Source organism: Saccopteryx leptura, chromosome 2 (genome assembly GCF_036850995.1).
Source record: "Saccopteryx leptura isolate mSacLep1 chromosome 2, mSacLep1_pri_phased_curated, whole genome shotgun sequence".
Lineage (NCBI taxonomy): Eukaryota > Metazoa > Chordata > Mammalia > Chiroptera > Emballonuridae > Saccopteryx > Saccopteryx leptura.
This window is the reverse complement of record NC_089504.1, coordinates 149,033,497-149,053,902: the sequence shown is the minus strand read 5'-3', so window position 1 is coordinate 149,053,902 and position 20,406 is coordinate 149,033,497. Positions and strand designations below refer to the sequence as shown.

At 43.1% G+C, this 20,406-nt stretch overlaps 1 protein-coding gene across 1 annotated transcript in view; it reads left to right on the top strand.

Annotated features, from left to right (window-relative positions):
* The first annotated feature begins 5,772 nt into the window (after positions 1–5,772).
* Positions 5,773–20,406, top strand: part of RPAP3 (RNA polymerase II associated protein 3) — a 42,084-nt gene continuing 27,450 nt past the window's right edge. Inside the window, exons 1-5 of the mRNA XM_066369041.1 lie at positions 5,773–5,820; positions 8,600–8,783; positions 10,523–10,663; positions 14,770–14,892; positions 16,668–16,795. Of these exons, the coding sequence (XP_066225138.1) occupies positions 8,631–8,783; positions 10,523–10,663; positions 14,770–14,892; positions 16,668–16,795 (545 nt within the window). The 5' untranslated portion in view covers positions 5,773–5,820; positions 8,600–8,630. The remainder of the gene's footprint in view (positions 5,821–8,599; positions 8,784–10,522; positions 10,664–14,769; positions 14,893–16,667; positions 16,796–20,406) is intronic.

Sequence of the window (20,406 nt, the reverse complement as noted above, 5' to 3'; positions counted from 1 at the left end):
GTTCATAACTCTTGCATTTTTAAATGAGAGTTCTCTTTTCTGAGAGGGCTGAGGATCCCCATGCAGTGTTCTTTCCAGAAAGGGCATGTATTTATTTATTTATTTATTTATTTATTTATATTTTTTACAGAGACAGAGAGTGAGTCAGAGAGAGGGATAGACAGGGACAGACAGACAGGAACGGAGAGAGATGAGAAGCATCAATCATTAGTTTTTCATTACACGTTGCAACACCTTAGTTGTTCATTGATTGCTTTCTCATATGTGTCTTGACCACGAGCCTTCAGCAGACCGAGTAGCCCCTTGTTGGAGCCAGCAACCTTGGGTTCAAGCTGGTGGGCTTTTGTTCAAACCAGATGAGCCTGCGCTCAAGCTGGCAACCTCGGAGTCTCCAACCTGGGTCCTCTGCATCCCAGTCTGACGCTCTTTCCACTGCGCCACCGCCTGGTCAGGCCAGAAAGGGCCTTTTATATGGCAGGTTTAACCTTTAGTAAGAGGGGAAAGCTTGGCAGCCCCAAGGGGCTGCACCTCTGTTCCCAGATTTAGGAAGAAAGGAGCCCTGCGGGGCCTCATCTCCCCCTAGGAGGGTCTTCGGGAGAGAGGGGTGTGAGGAGAGGAAAAAGGAAATGAGGCCCTGGGCTCCCAGAAGAGGAAGGGTGGGTCCCTTGGCTGCCTTTAAGAGGCCTCCTACTCTTTCCGACCTCATAAACCTGGAGCCCATGAGCACATGAAACACGTGAGAGCTGAGATGCTGACTCGGTCAGAGTCACAGGCCCACTTGTGTAATATTTCTCAGGTGATTTATCTGTATGCGGTTTGATGGCAGTGAGCGCAACCTTTATTCCTGACCCACGCCTCTTATATCTCTCCTTCCATTAACCCCAGCGCTTGCCTGAGCGCTCGCTGTTTGTCAAACTTGTTAACAATCATCTTACTATGTTCCTCACGTGAAGTACCAGTAATTCAAAGATAAAGCCAGTCTGTAGCCCCTTCCCTGTAGAATTATCAGGCCTGTGGCCTGCAGGTAGGTGGATGTTGGAAGATGATGTCACCCAAAGATAAGCCCATGGGATCACTCTGCTTGGAAAGACAGAGAAGGAGATACAGCTTCCCTCAGGAGTCAGGAGCAGGGCAGCACTGGGCACTGATAACCCAGCAGCCACACCAGCTAGCAGGGAGGGGCAGTCTACCCCCAGGCAGGAGGGCGGGGTCGGAGGAGCCACTGTTGGGGAGCAGTTTCTCTGGAGCAGGGGTCCCCAAACTTTTTACACAGGGGGCCAGTTCACTGCCCCTCAGACCGTTGGAGGGTCGGACTATAAAAAAAAAAAACTATGAACAAATCCCTATGCACACTGCACATATCTTATTTTAAAGTAAAAAAACAAAACGGGAACAAATACAATATTTAAAATAAAAAACAAGTAAATTTAAATCAACAAACTGACCAGTATTTCAATGGGAACTATGCTCCTCTCACTGACCACCAATGAAAGAGGTGCCCCTTCCGGAAGTGCGGTGGGGGCCGGATAAATGGCCTCAGGGGGCCGCATGTGGCCTGGGGGCCATAGTTTGGGGACCCCTGCTCTGGAGCATCCAAGGGAGAAAGAAGACCAGATGCTGGGGCTCCCAAGGGGGCACATGTAGGAAGGGACACGTCTTTGGGGCCATGGCTGTGTACCTCTGGAGTCCTCTGCTTCCAGGTCTTGGTCAGCTGTTTCCCAAGAGGGCCTTGGTCTTCCCACTGCACTAGCCCATAAAGCTCCTAGCAAGTCTGGCTTGCTCTTGGAGAAATGACTGAGAGGAGTATCTCAAATTATCAGCCAGGAGGAGGAATCCTACCAATGGCTTGACTGAAAGGGGGGCCTTCCTGAGGTGAAAGTAAGGGATGCAAGGGACTCTGACAAGTCTAGGCAAGGGGCTGAGCAGGTGGACAATCTAGGAGTCAGAGACTCAAAAAGGGAGACAGCCCTGGCACGGCAGGGGGCAAGGGGTTAAAGGGAGGCCCAGATCACCCACCTTGGACTCTTTATTACAGGTGAAGTCTAAAAAGGCAAGATCACTGGCTTCCAAAACTGGATCCGCTTCTACATGTAAGAGAAGGAGGGCCTGGTTGACTATTACAGTTACATCTATGACGGGCCTGTGAGTACTGAGTGCGGACTCCCCGGGGCTGGAAAGCCCAGACTTCCTGCCCTCAATGGAATAGTCAGACTTCTCTCTCACCCTGACCCTCACCGGCAGCCAATGGGGATTGTGAATATGACTTCTCCATCTGCTGGACAGAGGGTTTAGCCAGCCAGGACACTGGGATTCCTTTCCAAACACAGAAGGCTCCACAACTGAAGGTGCAGGAGGCAGAGGGCACCATCTCTGGATGGGGATGGGGTCAGGGGAGGATTCTCAGAGGGAACACCAGACATGCAGTTACTTCCTGCCTGAACTTGCTTAGACTGTGGTGTTAATGGAAGTTTCAATCTGGCTAGTCTGGGTTAAACTCCTTATATTTTATAAAAATAAACCCTTTGCTGCCTGGTGCCAGAAAATTATTTGGGTGCAATAAACAGCCCTCTTCTTCTCCATGTGTGACCACAGGAAACAGTTCTGTCCCTGCTCCCAGGTGCCAGGCACATGGATGCTGACACTGACCTCCCTGGGAGACACGTATTGGCAGCTCCAGACAGCATCTCAGTGGGGCTTACCCTCCATAGCAGCAGAGACTGTTTACTCTGTTGACTTAAAGAATCCAGCCTCCCTGGAAAGCTCACACAGACACCTAATAGCCCTCCACAAATCCTCGCTGACTGCCGCCATTTGCCAACCCCCCACCAGCCTCCACTGCATGGCATTCATCATACTCTCCTTCTGTCCTCAGTGAGAAGCTTACCCCGACGTGTTAGCCATGCAGTTCAACTGGTACGGCTACTATAAGGAAGTGGGCTCGGCTTCCATCGGCAGCAGCCCTGATTTGAGTTTGCGCTCTACTCCCTGTGCTTCATTGCCAGGCCGGGAAAAACATAAGTACTGGGCCAGCCAGGTGTGGGGAGCAGGTTGGGGCTGGGGCCACAGGCTGTCCTCAGCCAGGACCAGCAGGAGACTTATATTTTGCAACTCGGTGGCTCAGAGGGCATAAACCAGAGTTCCAGGCCTCAGTTTTTCTCACTTGGGTAATGAAGCTGTTAGGTAGGTGGCTGCCAAACTTCCTCTTAGTAGCAGAACCACTGTCCCTCTTTCCCCCAAGTGAAATCTTATACAGAACCTTAATATGTAAAACAGTGGGAAATATTGCCCCTGTGCTCCAAGCCTCTCTAATTGCTCCCTGAGTCTGGTTGGGGGAACCTTAGAGCCCTAGAGAGTAGTTGAAATCACTGGGCATCATGTACTCTAACATTTGAGGACTCTGGGTCCTGCTACTTCTAAAACTCTAGTGGGGGTTCAGCTCTAGAGTTTGGGATTTTAGAATATTGCTCTGGGGAAGATGAGAAGCAGTGTTCTTTAAGATAGAAAATAAGGCATAGATTCTGAAAAGGCTCCATCCATGTGGGGCAGTAGACGAAGTAAGCTGTGATGGCTTTCTTGGAGGCCTTTTAAAACAGTGGAGGCCTTGGCCGGTTGGCTCAGTGGTAAAGCGTTGGCCTGGTGTGCGGAAGTCCCAGGTTCGATTTCTGGCCAGGGCACACAGGAGAAGCACCCATCTGCTTCTCCACCCTTCCCCCTCTCCTTCCTCTCTGTCTCTCTCTTCCCCTCCTGCAGCCAAGGCTCCATTGGAGCAAAGATGGCCCGGGCGCTGGGGATGGCTACCATGGCCTCTGCCTCAGGCACTAGACTGGCTCTGGTTGCAACAGAGCGATGCCCTGGATGGGCAGAGCATTGCTCCCTGATGGGCGTGCCGGGTGGATCCCGGTCGGGCGCATGTGGGAGTCTGTCTGACTGCCTCCCAGTTTTCAGCTTCAGAAAAATACAAAAAAAAATCCCACAACCCCCCCCCCCCCCCAAAAAAAACCCAGAGTGGAGCCTGACCAGGCGGTGGAGTAGTGGATAGAACATCGGACTGGGATACAGAGGGCCCAGGTTCAAGACACCGAGGTCACCAGCTTGAGTGCGAGGCTCATCTGGTTTGAGCAAGGCTCAGCAGCTTGAGCCCAAGGTCGTTGGCTTGACCAAGGGATCACTCGCTCTGCTATAGCCTCCCCCCCCCCCCAGTCAAGGCACATATGAGAAAGCAGTCAATGAACAACTGAGGTGCCGCAATGAAGAATTGATGCTTCGCATCTCTCTCCCTTCCTGTCTATCTCTCTCTATGTCTCTCTCTGTCTCTGTCACCAAAAAAAAAACAAAAAAAAAAAACAACCCCCCCAAAAAAACAGTGGAGTCCTTCTGCATGAATTGGGCTTGTCCTTCCTATCTGGGGACAGAGGCAGAGTGAAACAGGGCCCCATGATTTGATGATCTTTCTTCACAGGTACCAGTTAAGCCTGGGTGGACATCCCTTGGTCACCAAGACCTACCCCTGGGACAAGCCCACCTATGGAAATGGCAAGAAGTACATCGCTATAGCCTATGTGGTGTCTTCTACCCAACAGACTTTGGAGCCAGAAAGGGGCATGAGGGCAGTGAGAGCTCATACAGGACGGAGGTGCTATCTGCTCTGGGCTGGAGGGGGATGGAGGAGACTGGAAGGGATTCCCAAATTCAAACATGTCCACATGGGAAAGAGAGAAAAGATACACATTAGAAATATGCAGGGAAACAGTAAAATCTTTGTCTTGCAATGATTTGACTACCATAACTTTAAAATACAAAGATACCAAATAATTACACCGTGGAAAAGATATGTTAATGACATGACTTTGTATGGGAAGGCCACAGGGTAGTTTTTCATGATCATTATCTGGATTAGTGGTTCCCAGTCTCAATTGCACAGGTTTAAAAAATCATGATGCCCAGGGTGCACTAATTAAACCAAATCTCTGGGTATGAGACCCAGAAAATAATTTTTTCTTCATGCTCTGTAGGTAATTCCAAAGTTCAGTTAAGCTTGAGAAGCACTGAGCTGAATTTATGAGCTAATGTTTGAAATCATAGAGCTATTTCAGATGGAAAGTTTTGCCCATTTGTTTTCGTGGATTTTAAAAATTATTTTTGCTTTACAATTTTATTAGTTTTCATGAAGATGAGAGAAAGCTCACTCATGAATAGCAGAAGCAAGAAATGTTACAAACTTCATATTCTTTCGGCTGTATAAGCCAGGGTATCTATAGAGACAGACCTTAATTTACACACGTTTTAGAAAGACTGAAGGATAGAAGAATGGAAAGGTTCAGGGGATCGGACTGAAGAACTGCTTTACCAAATACAAGTACTTACTGCAGGGGGAAAAAAAGGCCTTGCAAAATTGCCAGTTACAAGTTTACATACTTTGTTCACGGTAGAGAAACACTTTCTCAAATGATTTTCAAACAAAGATCTTGACATATCATTAGACACCAGTAAGACATATATTAGGGACTAAATTGTATGAGGGACGTTCAAAGAAATAGTCAAGGCGTTACTATCTTGGGAACATGTCCGGGTGACAAGACTTAAACACTTGAGATGTTTTAGTCATATTGGAAACGGAAAAGCATTAGACTGCTTTTGCCCACCCGCCAATTACCTAATCAGGTTGTATATGGGCGGAGACCGCGCGTCGTACTTGCGCTTCTGCGCACGCTCCAGCGCCGGGGCGAGGGCGCGCGGGGGTTTGTGGGCAAGCCCAGGGAGGCGGGGCCCAGCCGCTGCAGCGGGCCGCGGCGGAGGTGCGCACTGTAACGGCCTGTTGAGGTGAGTCGCGTTTGCCGCTATCGCTTAGGAGGCTTTTGGGGTCGCCTGGGGGCGCGGCTGTGGGTGCTGTGGGAGGCGGAGCGGGCGAGGGCGGGCGGCAGGGGCGCGGCGGGGTCCCGGGGAGCGGCGTACCGGGAGCACGTTCCGCTAGGGGCTCGCCCCGCGCGGCCTGGGTCCGGACTCTGCTTTTCGGCCAGTCCCTCCACCCAGCGTCCGGGGCGCCGGGCCGTCTGCAGTAGTCGGACCGCAGCTTCACTCCGCCGGGAAGACCGCGGTGGGGCCGCTGCCTCTCGGCGTGGGTGTGCAGTGCTCTCCCGGGCATTGGAAACGCTGGAAGTTCCTGGTAGCTGGCTGGACCTCCCTCGGCCCATCGCTGGTTCCGTGGGAGTAGTTGCGCCGGCAGGAGTGGCAGAAAGTGATGGGTGAAATGGAAAAGGTTTTGACACCCATCCCCACCCCCACCCCGCAGTACAGCATCTCTGTGGCGTGCTGCACGTTTGTTCATGTTTTTGAGTCCCCAGCAAAGCATTGTGCTAGTTTTTGTTGTTGTTTTAGTGAGCTATACATAATGTGTGATCAGACATGGGCACTGCCCGGAAGGAGTTTAGAGAGCTTGGCTTCTGAGTCTAGGCCGGGAGTCAGAAGACCTATCTGCATTTACAACCATCTTTCTCTCCCTGAAGGAATTCCTTTTCTTTTTTTTTTTTTTTTTTTGTTTGTTTGTTTTTATTTCCCCCCAACCTCCCCCCAGGAATTCCTTTTCTGATCGCTTCTCGCTCCCATCCTACTTCCCCGCCCCCCTCCCCCGTTAAGCTTTGGTGACCTTGCCCCATCACTTAGCTTCTTAATCAGGCGTTTCTCCCAGACCCCTCCAGGAGTCGTGCAGCGCTTAGCAGTGAAGACACACACAGCAACTTTTCAGCTCCAGTATTATCTTATGGGACCATGTTTGTATGTGTAGTTCGTGGTCTACCCAAACGTGGTTATGTGGCTCATGAACAATCTTACATTGTCAAAGACAGAATTGTCTTAATCCCCATATAATAATCTCATTTACTCAGCTCATTTTATTTCCATTCTTTAAAAAAACCCCACAAAACTCTCAATAATCTCTGTATGACTAAATACAAAGATTATGTTTTAATCTTTAAAATACTTTCCCCCCATAGACCTCTGGCATTTGGCACTGCTGACACACCTCTCCTTGCACTCTTGAAAGTGCTCTGCTGTGATGGTGCTCTCCTGGTCTTCCTCCCAGCTTCCCAGATACTACTGCCTAGTTTTTCCTATATCGGCATCTCTTCCTCCATTTGTTTCCTAAATATTAGTGTTCTCCAACTCCACCTCTCAGTAGTCACAATGATTAAGCATGTCCTTGACCTGGAAAGCTGAGGTTGCCAGTTCAAAGCCCTGGGCTTGCCTGATCAAGGCACATACAGGAAGCAACTACTACGAGTTGATGCTTCTTGCTTTTCTTCCCCTCTTTCTCTCACTCCTCCCTCTAAAAATCAATAAAAAGTAAAATTAAAAATTATTTAAAAAGTCTAAATCTCATGATTTTGGCTTCCTTCCATCTTGATGCCAAAGACATCCAAAATTTATAACTCTACACTTTTGTTACTACCTACTAGATATGTCCTGATGTCCCGTAAGCACTCAAAACATACCCCAACTGAAATGTCTGTCTTTTGTTTACAATCATGAAACCTCTTATCCTTTTAAAACTGTGATTCCTGACTCAAAAGGTCACCACTTTCTTACCAGGCTCCCAAACAAGACATCTAAGACACTGAGTCTTCTGTGCTTCCCAGTCCCTCTGTGTCATCAGTCATCATATTTCTTTTATTTTACCACCTTATACTTCCACATCACTTTCTGGCATTTCAAGATCTGTTTCATTTCCCACCTTGTTAGCTTTCTCTCTGAGTAGAGTCCCTTGTAGTCCCTCACTCTACCTGCCCATTTCTTCACGTAAATCACTTGGCTGGCACCTTTTGAAACTGCTAAAGTTGCAGCACCTCTGGGAATTCTTCTCCTGAACCTACCATCTGACTCATGCCAGTCCTTTGCGGTCAGTCCATAGCAATTGTATGTATCTAGAACAGTGGTTCTCAACCAGGGGTTATTATGACTCCCAGGAGACATTTGACAATGTCTGGAGACAGTTTTGGTTGTCACAGTCGGGAGGGGAAGTGGTGATACTGGTATCTAATTAGTAGAGGCCAGGGATCTTGCCAGCCATCCTACAACACACAGTACAGTCCTGCTCCAACAAAGAATGATTCGGCCCATGGTGTGTCAGTAGTCCCAAGGTTGGGAAACCCTGCCTAGCATAGTATTTTGTTACTCAGTAATTTGATTGTCTTGTTTTCTTCTTCACTATATAGGGGACTTGTTCTTGTTTTTGCAATGCTTAAATCTTGAAACACGACCTGTCACATAGCAGCAGTTCAATAAATGGTGAAAGAAAAAGGAGGAAAGGAAGTAATTAGGATAAATTTATTCTAGAGAGGAGTAGCCAATTTGCTACTGTGAGCTACTTGCTAATCTTAGTGATTCCCTCCCTGTTGTCTTTCACTGACATTGCATTGTGGGGATGCCGAAACTTGTAATATATTTTTTATTCGGCAGATGTTGATTGACCTATATTTTCTTTCTTCAGCATCACTTTAAACTCTCTTCTATCCAGATATCTTGGGCATTTATAAAGAGGTAAAAAGTAATTAGCTAGGTTTCAAAAAATAAACCAAAGTAAATAATTCAATTTAATTCCTACCAGGTGTTGGTTGATCAAAACTCTGCAGGCCATAATGACTTCAACTAATAAAGCAGTTGAATTACAATTACAAGTGAAGCAAAATGCAGAAGAATTACAAAACTTCATGAGGGATTTAGAAAACTGGGAGAAAGATATCAAACAAAAGGATATGGACCTAAGAAAACAGAATGGTGTTCCTGAAGAGGTAACTTTCTTAATTAAATTTATTAATTAAGTGTCTACTTCAGAATCTAGCAAAGCTATTTATTTTAAAATAAAGCACTTTTTAAAATGGCTTGTGAAAATACTGAAATTGAAGTGATTTGCTTTCTGCCTACATTTTGGGAAAATTCTGCTTTCAAAGTCTTTGTGATAATTGTATTAACTATAGAAAGACATTTTGAGGCTTAGTGAATAGCTACTGAAAGGAAGAACTTATGATAATTTTTTCTTTTACAGAGACAGAGAGAGAGATAGACAGGGACAGACAGACAGGAACAGAGAGATGAGAAGCATCAATCATTAGTTTTTTGTTGCACATTGTGACACCTTAGTTGTTCATTGATTGCTTTCTCATATGTGCCTTGACTGCGGGCCTTCAGCAGACGGAGTAACCCCTTGCTGGAGCCAGCGACCTTGGGTCCAAGCTAGTGAGCTTTTGCTCAAACCAGATGAGCCCGCGCTCAAGCTGGCGACCTCGGGGTCTCGAACCTGGGTCCTCGGCATCCCAGGCATCCCAGTCCGACGCTCTATGCACTGCGCCACTGCCTGGTCAGGCGAACGTATGATAATTCTTAAAGTAAAAAAAAAAAAATCATAGCCCTGGCCGGTTGGCTCAGTGGTAGAGCATCGGCCTGGCGTGCGGAAGTCCCGGGTTCGATTCTGGGCCAGGGCACACAGGAGAAGCGCCCATCTGCTTCTCCACCCCTCCCCCTCTCCTTCCTCTCTGTCTCTCTCTTCCCCTCCGCAGCTGAGGCTCCATTGGAGCAAAAGATATAGCCTGGGCGCTGGGGATGGCTCCATGGCCTCTGCTCCAGGCACTAGAGTGGCTCTGGTTGCGACAGAGCGATGCCCCGGATGGGCAGAGCATTTCCCCCTGGTGGGCGTGCTGGGTGGATCCCAGTTGGGCGCATGGGGGAGTCTGTCTGATTGCCTCCCGTTTCCAGCTTCAGAAAAATACAAAAAAAAAATAAAATCATAAAATATGTAGGTGTATATAGCATGTATAATTATATGTCTAATGACATTAACCTGCACTATTGCCATAAAAATATAGATGGTACCTGTTCCATCAAATGTTTTTCTAAAGACTGCATTTTCATACTGTCTGCAATGATGTGGAGGCGGTTCAGTTTGCTGTGTACTACCACTAGTTCATTGTACTAAGGCTGAAGATGAGGTAGTTTTTGAAATTCGAATTTAGGATTCCAAATTAGATATGTAATTAAAATTTCTAGGTTATATGGTTTTTGTCACTGACAATGTTCAACATTTGTCAAAAGATGAATTAAACTTTTCAAGTATAAATTATTCTAAATGGAGGTGGTAAATTGGCATTTTTAAGTAACCATATTTCCTCCATGTATAAGACACTCCCATGTATAAGACGCACCTTAATTTTGGGGCCTGAAATTTGAAAAAAAATGAATTATATAATGTTACTGAACTTAAGTATGTTAATCATAAAATTCCTACAACTTAACAACCTCAAAAAAGTAGGAAATGCAAGTAGAAAAATCTACAACCATTGAATAAGACGCACCCAGTTTTGAGACCCCAAATTTTTTGGAAGAGGATGTATCTTATACATGGGGAAATGCGTACTTGAAAATTAAATTTAAAAATACTTCTTACATGAAATAATTTGTGAAAATTTAAAGATGTCTAGCTATACAAAAAAGGAATAGAGCAGTGCTCAAAACATCTTTTTTTTTTCCTCCCTAGAATTTTCCTCCTATTCGAAATAGGAATTTTAGGAAAAAGAAGAAAGGTAAAGCCAAAGAGTCTTCTAAAAAAACCAAAGATGAAAACACAATAAACAGGATAAAATCTTATGATTATGAGGCATGGGCAAAACTTGATGTGGTAAGTTAATCTAGTTGTGGGCTTCTTAGTATTCGAGTAAAATTTTCTTTGCATTAGCTAAGAGTCATGGATTAAATGAAAAATGTCAAGTTCTTAGAGCCTGTGTCTTTGTCTTACAAACATTGTATGTGGAATAAAAATTTAATTAAATGGCTCTTCAATTAACCAGGTTATTTTTTCTCTTGTTGTCAGCCCTCTTTTAGTAAACAATGGCTAAAACAGCCAGGATTCTTTTGTTTTTTCCTAATTAACCCCCCCCCCCCAAAAAAAAAATCGCACAAAGAGAAGTCCTGTGTACTCTTCACCCATTTTCCTCCAGTGGCTACATCTTAATTATATAGTATAGTGTCAAAACCAGGAAATAGATCTTGGTACAATGTATATATAGTTCTGTGCCATTTATCATGTGTAGATTTGGGTACCATTGCAATGAAGATACAGAAATTTTGTATTGCTACCAAGGTATTTCTTGTGTTACCAGTTTGTAGTTGCACCCAGTTCCCTCCTCCTCACAATCTCTAATTTCCAAACAGCCTGAATTCTAAGGTAGAATTCAGAAAATAACTGCCCATACCTGGTTTTGACTTGAAGGACTTGTTGAATACTGAGTAAAAGGGAATGTCTTTGTGTCTAGTCTTAGGGCTGGGGCTATATGACTATTAAAGTAGGCCTGTCTTGATCCCAGGAAGGTGGGCTTCATCTTTTTAGGCCAGGGATAGCAGAAGTGTAGTGCATGGTTCCCTTCCCCCACTGTGGCACACAGTGTAACTAGACAAACCAGTACTGTATGCTGCCTCAGAACCCCCTACCCAGTCTCCAGGCAGCCACTGTCAAGTCAGGGAACCTGTGAAAGGGAACCTTTTGGCTAGCCTCTAGAGTCTGACCCATCTTAAGAGTTGTTTTGAACTATACATTCCCTTTTAGTCTTTTTTTAAAATGTCTCTTATGTGATATTTAATTCATACAAAAGAGCACATGGAGATACATGTTCTAAATCAGGGGTCCCCAAACTACAGCCCCCTGAGGCCATTTATCCAGCCCCTGCCGCACTTCTGGAAGGGGCACCTCTTTCGTTGGTGGTCAGTGAGAGGAGCACAGGATGCATCTGTATGTGGTGGCAAAGCGCGGCTTTGCTCACGTACAGTACTACTTCCGGTGACCAGGACGCACGAGTCACGGCTCCGGAAGCGCGTCATATCACTTGTTACGGCTAGCAGTGACAAATATGGAACCGGACATTGACCATCTCATTAGCCGAAAGCAGGCCCATAGTTCCCATTGAAATACTGGTCAGTTTGTTGATTTAAATTTACTTGTTCTTTATTTTAAATATTGTATATGTTCCCGTTTTGTTTTTTTACTTTAAAATAAGATATGTGCAGTGTGCAAAGGGATTTGTTCATAGTTTTTTTTTATAGTCAAGCCCTCCAACGGTCTGAAGGACAGTGAACTGGCCCCCTGTGTAAAAAGTTTGGGGACCCCTGTTCTAAATCATAATAAAATGAATATGTGAACCCATCATCTAATTTAAAGAGAATTTATCCAAACCTGTTGAAGCTGCCAGTTTGCTCCTTCCCTATCCCATCTTTTCTCTCTTCTACCCCCAGATGAACCACTGTTCTAATTTCTGTTTACTGTTTTCTTTGCACTTTTGTTTGTTTTTATTGAGATATAACATACATAAAGTCCAACAATCTTTAGTGTATAGCTGCCTGAATTTTTACTCATGTATTCACCTGAGAAACCACCACCCAGATCAAAATACAGAACATTTCCAGCATCCCACCAACCTCCCTTTTCAGTTGGTTACCTCCAAGATAACCACTATTGTGATCTCTATATTATACATCAGTTTTGCCAGTTTTGGAATTTCATGTAAATTTATCATACAGTATGCACTCTTTAGTGTTTGGTTTCTTTTGCCAGCATTGTCTGAGATTGATCTGTACTGAGTATCAGTAGTTTGTTTTTCTTTATTGCTAATTAGAATTGCACTGTGTGGATATGTCACAATTTGTGTATCCATTTTGTTGACATACGTTTGAGTTTTCAGTTTGAGCTATTATGAATAAACCTGCTATGAACATTTCTATACACGTCTTTGGATAGATATAAGCACCTGGGGTGGAATTTGCTGGATTATAGTTTATATATACATTAAGCTTTAGAAGATACTGCAAAGTGGTTTTCCAAATTAGTTGTATTTTTCTTAATGAAATCAAGCAAGGCGAATTAACTCAAGAGAGAGCTGGCAGTGGTATTTAAGTAGTTTGCCATCTGTTTCAGTATTGTCCCAATGTAAGAGAAGTATGATTTTGGGTCTGTTGGAAATGATACTTTCTGAACATAGGATTTATTCTCTGCTTAGTATTATATAGTCTGCTTTCATTTGTTTGTAACTTTACCCCTTCTTATATAGCCTTTTTCTTAAGTTGATGTCTTCTTATGCTTTGTCCTGAAAGGTACCATCTGAGATGATATCTTAGATGTTTTCTACAGTCATGTACTCATTCAACAGATATTAATTGAACTCCAGCTTTGTGTGGCCAATATATCATGGTTGTACTGTACTGCTTGACAAGATATAGATGTTTACTTACCATTCCATTCAAGTTCAGATCTCAGCAGCTCCATCAGTGCTTTGCTACCACAAGTTTTCTATACATGTCAGCATAGCAGGGTTGGACAGTTTGGCTTTAATGTTGTTAGGCTGGTGGTATTTCTAGAATCTTTATGCTAAAACACATAGCTGAATTTCAGTCCATCTTTTAATGTTCATTCAGTGAAGCTAAGTATAGATTTTATACATATATTGTTTTAATTTATTAGCAGTTTTTTCTTACATAAATTATTTTAAATAGCATGTTATTTGTTAAATGCAAAAAGGATTTTGTTTATATGATAAAGTTTTTACTTTAAGTGAGCTTCAGTGAACTTTTTTATACTTATTGGTTTAAAAATCTCTTACTAAAAATGATTCTTCGGCCCTGGCCGGTTGGCTCAGTGGTAGAGCGTCAGCCTGGCGTGTGGAAGTCCCGGGTTCGATTCCCGGCCAGAGCACATAGGAGAAGCGCCCATTTGCGCTCCCCTTCTCCTTCCTCTCAGTCTCTCTCTTCACCTCCCGCAGCCAAGGCTCCATTGGAGCAAAGATGGCCCGGGCGCTGGGGATGGCTCCTTGGCCTCTGCCCCAGGCGCTAGAGTGGCTCTGGTCGCGGCAGAGCGACGCCCCAGAGGGGCAGAGCATTGCCCCCTGGTGGGCAGAGCGTCGCCCACCCGGGTGGATCCCGGTTGGGCGCATGCGGGAGTCTGTCTGATTGTCTCTCCCCGTTTCCAGCTTCAGAAAAATACAAAAAAAATGATTCTTCTATCATATATGATAAAAAATCTGATGGGGCTCATGAAATGATTTATTACCATAAAAGGAATATGTGGGTCAAAAAAGATTAGGAATTGCTGGAGCATATTACATATTTTCTTTGGTAGAGTCAGCTATATTTCGTAATACTCTGAAAGACAGTGTACAGTGTAACATGGTTGCTGAAAGCTCCCTGGAGGGGCATACTGCCAGGTTTCAAATTCTGACTTGGCCATTTACTAGCTGAGAGACCTGGAGTGAGTTAACTAACTTCTGTGTTTCAGATCTTTCAACTGAAAATCATGGGTAATGATACCTACTTCATAGGTGTTGTTAATGGTGCTTTAAACAGTTGTTGTTGTTTTAAAAATAAGGAAGAAAAAACCAGGAAAAATGTTTTTAGAAAAAACCTTTTCTTTGATGTTGGTTGCTCTTATGTTAGTGTGGGATTATTTGTAAATTTCACTTACGTCTAACCATAATACCTCACTGCTGATTGAGTGTTATTTAGAGGTGGTTTGTAAACTATTGACTTAGTTCACTTTATGAGTTCAAAGTCAGATTCTTTAAGTGGTTTATAGATCTTGGTACCTTTTTTTTAGATGTAATCTTAAGTGAGAGATTATTTGGGTTGCTTTTATATGCCTTTAGGTCCTTAGAGCATAACAACTTAAGTTCTGTTGAATTTATATTTTTGTCTTTTTTTTTAATGTTTATTTAGTTATGAGCACTGTTCTACTTATGATTTCAGGAAAGTATCCTTGATGAACTTGACAAAGAAGAGAGTACTCATGATTCTGTGTCTCAGGAATCAGAGTCAGAAGAAGATGGAATTCGTGTAGATTCACAAAAGGCCCTTGCTCTAAAAGAAAAGGTACTCTTTAGGTTAGCGTTAGGTTTCTTCAGCATTGCTAGGCAATGTATATAGGAAATCATGTGGATCACAAGATTTCTTCAATATAGTTTAGGGGGGATGTTCATACTTGAAGTTGTTTTTGGCTATATCCTTATTGGGAGGCTTTAGTTTAGTGGTTAGGAGTATACTGAAACCAGATTACCTGGGTTCAAATTCTGTGACAATTCTTTAAATTGCCTGTATTAACTTTTTCTTAAGATTAGTATTTTTAATAAATATCAATGGGTTGTGAATATTATATAAATTCTTTTTTTTTTTTTTTCATTTTTTTTTTTTTTTTCATTTTTCTGAAGCTGGAAATAGGGAGAGACAGTCAGACAGACTCCCGCATGTGCCCGACCGGGATCCACCCGGCACGCCCACCAGGGGTGACGCTCTGCCCACCAGGGGGCGATGCTCTGCCCATCCTGGGCGTCGCCATGTTGCGACCAGAGACACTCTAGCGCCTGAGGCAGAGGCCACAGAGCCATCCCCAGCGCCTGGGCCATCTTTGCTCCAATGGAGCCTTGGCTGCGGGAGGGGAAGAGAGAGACAGAGAGGAAAGTGCGGCGGAGGGGTGGAGAAGCAAATGGGCGCTTCTCCTGTGTGCCCTGGCCGGGAATCGAACCCGGGTCCTCCGCACGCTAGGCTGACGCTCTACCGCTGAGTATTATATAAATTCTTACATGGCCCGACCAGGCGGCAGCACAGTAGATTGAGCCTCAGACTGGGACGCAGAGGACCCAAGTTTGAAACCCCGAGGTTGCCAGCTTGAGCACAGGGTCACTAACTTGAGCATGGGATCATAGACGTGTACACATGGTCACTAGCTTGAGCCCAAAGGTCACTGGCTTTAGCACAAAGTTGTTTTCTTGAGCAAGGGGTCACTCGCTCTGCTGTAGCCCCCTGGTCAAGGCACATATGAGAAAGGATTTATTGAACAACTAAGGTGCCACAGTGAAGAGCTGATGCTTCTCATCTCTCTCCCTTCCAGTCTGTCTGTCCCTATCTATCTCTATCTATGTCTAAATAAATAAACAGATAGATAAATAAAAATTCTTTCTTTCTTTTTTTCTCCCTCCCTCCCTTCCTTTTCTTTCTTTCGAAGTGCTTGGACCATATAGAGCAGGGGTCTCAAACTCGCGGCCTGCCCACCAATTTTGTGGGCAAACTAATCAAACTAATCCACGAAGTTTGATTAGTCTGCGGGCCGCACAAAATTGGTAGGCGGGCCACGAGTTTGAGACCCCTGATATAGAGAGTTGTTGTTCTAGGGTTTTAGTAGTAGACTGAAGTAACTTAAAATCATTGTGTGACTTCTTAACATGAATATTATATTCCACTCCTCCATAACACAGGCCATCTGTGTTATTTTTTGGAGTGTTCATGTCCCTAATGAATGCCTCATTTTAAAACTAGTTATATTGCTTTTCAAAAAGGTGGCATTCTTTTCAGATTAAACTTCCATCTTGATAGGTTTTTTTGGTTATGTTTCTCTGGATTATTATTGTCAATAAAAAGTATATAATGCTAAGTATTTTACTCATTTTTCCGCCAGAATTCTCAGATTATACCCACACTATGTCTATAATGAATTTCAGCACTTGAAAAAAGACCGTTTTTTTGCTTTATCCTCTCCTTTCCTGTCAGCCTTGATCACACAGCTAATGAGTTATAAAGAGATGGGAAATAATAAAAAAAAATTGGTTCTGTAATTCTGTGCCAGTGTATATCTGACGTATGTGCTTTTTCAGGGCAATAAGTATTTCAAACAAGGAAAATATGATGAAGCAATTGAATGCTACACCAAAGGCATGGATGCCGATCCATATAATCCTGTGTTGCCAACAAACAGAGCATCAGCATACTTTAGAATGAAAAAGTAAGGAATTTCCATCATGCCTTCATATGTATGTATATATGGAGACTGATACTTTAAAAATATTTTCATGATAAACAGTGTGGGAAAGATTGAAAAAGTACAACACTTCTTTTCAGCTGTACGTTCTTATAGCGTACTCTTTCTGAGTTGTAGTACCATATTTTTCACTCCATAAGACGCACCTGACCATAAGACGCACCTAGGGTTTTAAGGAGGAAAATAAGAAAAAAAATATTCTGAACCAAATGGTGTGTTAAAATATTTAATAAAATATACCACAATATTTCAACAATGTAAACTCAACAGCAGTATTAACAACCATTAGCACTGTTACTAACAAATGAGAAGAGACTTTAATGTTCAAATACTCTTCTAGTTGTCCGGGAACCCGCAGCAGCTAAAAAAAATGAACATTTGCTCCGTAAGACGCACGGGCATTTCCCCCTCCACTTTTGGGGAAAGAAAGTGCGTCTCATGGAGTGAAAAATATGGTATTTAAGCCATTGTAAGACATTCAGGTGCTCAAACCATGCCTTATCACTTTACTGGTTGTGTCCTACTCCAGAAATCAAATAATGATGTTCTTTACCTAATTCTCAAAAGAAGAAAGAAGTTAACTAGATAAAAATTTTTAGAAATTCAATTTCCTCTGTTATTTTTGAAGTTATCCACTATTTAACCTAGAGAACTTTCATTGTGGTAACTTAAAATTATGTTCCAACATTGATCTTTAAGTCATACTGCCTCTTAAAATACATTCTTCCTGTTGAAGAATGTAAATGAGTTATGGTCTTATCATACGCAGGGAACTGAGCTATCATAAGAATTTTTAAAAGATAAATATCAGTTTCACTCATGTGGAATCTAATGAACAAAATGATGAACTAAAAAGCAAGGTAGAACAGACTCAGACATAGAGAGCAGGCAGACGGGTGTCGGTGGTGGGGGCTGGGTGAAGAGGATGGAGAGATTGAACAGAAAAGGACCAAAAAAGAGAGAGAGAGAGAGAGAAAGACTCACGACATAGACAACAGTGTAGTGATCGCCCGGGGTGGGGGTGGGGGTATGGAGGAGGGTATAGGACTGACCGTGATAAATGGTGATGGACGAAGACTTGACTTACATGGGGGTGTGTGTGAACACAATACAGAGTACAGTGATGTGTTGTAGAATTGGGCACCTGTTACCTGTGTAATTATGTTAACCAGTGTTACCCCAATAAATTAAATTTAAAAAATAAAGATACAAGAGAACGGAACCACATGAAAAAAAAATACTATCAAGGAAAGTATTCTTACTGTTTTAATTATGATTTGGAAATAATTATATTGGTGTCTGAATTTTTACTATTTTAACATCATATTTTTAGATCTTTGAAATTTATGCTATTAATATCTGACAAATTAGAATATTTACCTTTTATAATATTTGATAATCTATAATATATATAAGTGATGAAGAATTTTAAAAAATCTTAGATGAACTCACAATTTAAGAACTAGAACATTATTATTATTATTATTATTATTATTTTTTGTATTTTTCTGAAGCTGGAAACGGGGAGAGACAGTCAGACAGACTCCTGCATGTGCCCGACCGGGATCCACCCAGCACGCCCTCCGGGGCATCGCTTTACCGCGACCAGAGCCACTCTAGTGCCTGGGGCAGAGGCCAAGGAGCCATCCCCAGCGCCCGGGCCATCTTTGCTCCAATGGAGCCTTGGCTGCGGGAGGGGAAGAGAGAGACAGAGAGGAAGGAGGGAGGGGTGGAGAAGCAAATGGGTGCTTCTCCTATGTGCCCTGGCTGGGAATCGAACCCGGGTCCCCCGCACACCAGGCCGACGCTCTACCGCTGAGCCAACCGGCCAGGGCCTAGGACATTATTATTTTTGAGGCTACCTTGATACTCCTTTCCATATCCTGACCCTTTCCCTCTCAGTTAACCATTATCTTGAGTTGTATAGTTATCGTTCTTTTGATTTAAAATGTTCATTTATATGTACCTTACATAATACATAACTGCCTACTGAATATATTCAGTATTATATTCACTATTATATATATTATACTGAATGTAATCTTAAATTTCTCTGAATATTTTTCTGATTCATGTTTTACATATAAATGTAGAACTCTCATTTTCACTGTTAAATACAGTTTTTAAAAAGTCTTTTTTATGTAATATGCCATTATATATTCAATCTCCTGTTGCTGAATTGTTGGTTTATTTCTTTCTTCCTCTCCTTCCTTTCAGTCTCCTCTCCCTCTCCCCCTCCCACAGCCAGTGGTTTGATTGGTTTGAGCATGGCCCCCTGGCACTGAGGATAGCTCAGTTGGTCCCTGCTGGAGGTTGCCAGGTGGATCTCAGTTGGGGTGCATGTGGGAGTCTGTCTCACTACCTCCTCTCCTCTCACTTAAAAAAAAAAAAAATGGTGATGACCAGTTATTACAAAGGTAGTTGTACAAGTTTACATTTCTTGTTAGCAGTGTATAAGAATGCTTATTCTAAATCTTTACCAATATTGATATAATAGGGTTTCTTAACTGTGGTCTTAATTTGCATTTCCCTAGTTTCTAATAAGGCTAAGGATCTTACTATATGTTTATTCATCACTTGTGTTTTTTGTTTTGTCTTTTGGTCATTTTTCTGTAGGCTGTTTTGCTGTTGATTTTTTAAGAGGTCTTTATTCTGGATATGGATCCTCTAGTGTTTGTTTATAGTAATTATCTTCTCCCAATTTGTAGATATCTTTTTTCCTTTTCTTCTAGAGTCTTGAGAAACGTAGATTCATAATTTTACTGTATTCCAATATTTTGATTTTTTTAAAAATGTAAGCACTTAAATATATAGTTTGTTAGTTTCCTTTCCTGAGCTCAGCATAGTCTCCTATATTCTTTTGTGTGTGTATATGTGTGTGAGAGACAGACAGGAAGAGAGAGAAAGATGAGAAGTATCAACTCATAGTTGCATCACTTGAGTTGTTCATTGATTGCTCCTCATATGTGCTGTGACTGGGAGGCTCCAGCTGAGCCAGTGAACTGCTCTCAAGCCAGCAGTCTGAGGCTCAGGACAGTGACCTTTGGGCTCAAGCCAGCAACCGTGGGATCATGTTGATGATCCCATATTTAAGCCAGCAACCTTAGGATTTTGAACCTTGGACCCTAAGAGTCCCAGGTTGATGCTGTATCCACTGCACTACCACTGCTTAGGCTAGTTTCCTATATTCTAAAAGTTTTTATGTTTTATTTTTCACGTTTCATTCTTTTTATGTATGCAAAAGGTAGAATTCCAATTTCATATCTTTTCATATGAAGATACCACTTGTTCCAGCCCTGTTTATTGAATATCCATGCTTTCTCCGTGGGTCTGAAGTGGCATCATGTCATATGTCAAGTTTGCATGAAACTCTTATTTTTTTTTTAATGTTTATTTATTTATCTATTTATATTAAGTGAGAGGAGGGGAGCTAGTGAGACACTCCGGCATGCTTCCAACTGGGATCCACACAGAAACGCCTCTCTTGGGCTGTTGCTCAAGTACTGAGCTATTTTTAGTGCCTAAGGCTGATGTGCTTGGACCAACTGAGCCATCCTCAGTGCTCAGGGCCGCAC